The 2500-nt window shown below is 37.8% G+C and overlaps 1 protein-coding gene and 1 non-coding gene across 2 annotated transcripts in view; one reads left to right on the top strand and one right to left on the bottom strand. All coding sequences in view use genetic code 11, as the record gives it.

The window, feature by feature from the left end:
- The window catches only part of ycf2 (hypothetical chloroplast RF2), a 6855-nt gene extending 4500 nt beyond the window's left edge, over positions 1-2355 (bottom strand). Inside the window, exon 1 of the mRNA in view lies at positions 1-2355. This exon is cut by the window's left edge and continues 4500 nt beyond it. Within this exon, the coding sequence (YP_009116386.1) occupies positions 1-2355 (2355 nt within the window).
- Positions 2356-2423: 68 nt separating this feature from the next.
- On the top strand, positions 2424-2497 carry trnI. Its single transcript has one exon. It is a non-coding gene; the product is annotated as a tRNA-Ile (tRNA).
- The last annotated feature ends 3 nt before the right edge of the window (positions 2498-2500 follow it).

The following is a 2500-nucleotide window of genomic DNA, read 5'->3' as shown; positions in this document are numbered from 1 at the left end:
CTTCTGACTCTTTTTCAAATTCGATAAATGTTGGTTGATCGTATATTTCATTACAGTTATATGATTCAGAGTATCATTTCCTATTTGATCCCTTTGAATTCCATATTCGAAGTTGCGATCGGATCTATTCATTAAAAAGAATCGATTCGATACATTTCTTATGTACCCGTAGGTGCTATATTGGATTTGAATCAGATTTCGGATCAATCTATATTGATTGACTGCCTCCATTATGTTGTTGCTAGCAAATACCGCTGTTTTTAGTTTTGGATCTTCCAAATCATTCCCGCAGTGGATCCGGACCGATTTTTTTCTGATCCTTCGATAAAAAGATTCATTCTCTTCATAAAAAAGAGGAGGTAGAACCAATAAAGATTTCTTTTTCGATTCATCTCTGGAGTTGAATACCTCATTCAAGAATTTTTTTTGATCCAACCCGTAGGAATCAATAGAAAAGGCAAATCCCCTATGATACACCAGATCCGGCTCGGTTATTGATAGAGTGAATAGATCTGCCATTTCTTGAAATCTCTCTTCTGATTCAAAATCGTGGTGTAACGTGTATCCCCCTTTGTTCCGGTCATGGAATAGATGAAATAAATCAAAAAATGGATTCTTGTTCAAGAATGAAATCTTATTGGAACTGTCCATATCCGATTCATCCTTCGGAACCATATCACATCCCGGATCTGATGAAATAGGATGAATTGAGACGGTTTTTTGTAAATACGTAATTATCTTGAATATATCAACCATTTCTTTATTTTCCGATCGCCTGGAAGGGACAAAAGAAACATCTTGTTTTTTCTTCCAAAATCTCTGATCTCTAGTGGACCTCTCAGTAGGATTCGAACCCAGATGAAGTTCTGACCATCTGTCAGAGAAAAAAGAACGAATTGATCTTGTAGGATTCCCAAGAAATTCTTCGATTTCTTCCGGAAGCAGATGATTATTCATCTGCTTCTCACGTTCCGTGAATAGCCGGGACATTGAGGAAGATCCAAAAAGGCATTTCGGGAATCGATCTGATTCTATCTCTGTTCGTTCCGTTTGAAGAAAGGAAGGATCCCAAAGAATCGATCTTTCTTTTAGTTGCTGAATCTCTGTTTGATCGATCAATGTGTGATATTCTGAATCCTCATTTCTAATGGAATCGAAATGATCTATGGATTGATCAGAAGATCCTTTCAATTGGCTAGAATCCGTTACTTGAACGAAAATAGATCTTGTGGAATCATATTGAATATTTGACAATACATTCCGTACCTTGCTAAAAAACCGATCCTTGTTTCCCAACCACACATTGTCTAACCAAATCAAATTCTCTCTCGATACGTTCCTCAAAAAATCCAATTCGTGCTGATTCTTCCCCCAACTAACGAAGAGATCTTGGCGGAATTGCCACATATGAAATTGAGCACAATTTTGCAAAGAAATACCCCACTTGTTTCTCGAGAAGAGATGGGAAACATGCTCAATATCATTTGATTGAATAGTTGCCTCAGCTCCTTGCTGTTTGAAGAAACCCTTCCCTTCAATTGGTCTTTTTTCACGAAAAGCAGACATGAGATAACAAATCAAGTCTTTCCCTAAGATTTCGAATAGCTGTCCCGAATTCAAGTTGATTATGTTTCGCTTCTTCCTCGGAGAAAGACGATCAAACAATTCCCAATCATGGTCCTTGCGGATCGGATCATCCATATAGGATAAAAAAAGAAACTCCAGATATTTGCTATCTTTCTCTTTGAATGAGATCTCAATTCCAGCTACGGTTTCATTAGATATCTTACAACTAAAATCCCTCTTTTTTCCGATCCGGTTCCTCCACCATCGCGAACTCCGCATGATACACTTTTTATTTATTGGGAGAACCCAAGTAATCTCTTGCGGATCCATGAAACAACTCTCAGAAATCTTTTTCCCTTTTGGAAGATACAGGAGCGAAACAATCAACCTATTGATATTGGAAGACCAAAAAGATTCTTCCAATGTCTCATTTCTGGGTCCAATGGAATTCATAGGTATAGGAAGAAGCCCCATCAAATAGAGATTCTTTCTTTCGACCATCTTTCGATTGTTAATACGAGATATAAGGACCGCTACTACAAGCAGTACTACACCTTTGATCGTGAAATATCGATTGCTTGTTGAACCCTGTGAATCACGTGAAAGTAGGATACTCCAAATTCGGGGGTCAAAGAGTTTCATAAAACGTTCTTGGTGGAAAAAAATGTGAGTGAAAGATCCCACTGAATCGAATTTGATCCATGAATCTAAGAAATAGTGAGAATTCTTGATCTCTCTCAATATCTCTCTCAATTCGAAGATCCAGGATTTGAATTGATGTCGTTTCATTGATTCCTCCTAAAGATTTCATTTCAATTGAAATTTGGTTATTCACGATGTACGATGATCCCTGTTAAGCATCCATGGCTGAATGGTTAAAGCGCCCAACTCATAATTGGCAAATTCGTAGGTTCAATTCCTGCTGGATGCACGC

This window comes from Ananas comosus (genome assembly GCF_001540865.1).
Source record: "Ananas comosus chloroplast DNA, complete genome".
NCBI lineage: Eukaryota > Viridiplantae > Streptophyta > Magnoliopsida > Poales > Bromeliaceae > Ananas > Ananas comosus.
The sequence above is the reverse complement of the archived record's forward strand: the minus strand, read 5'-3'. Positions and strand labels throughout refer to the sequence as shown.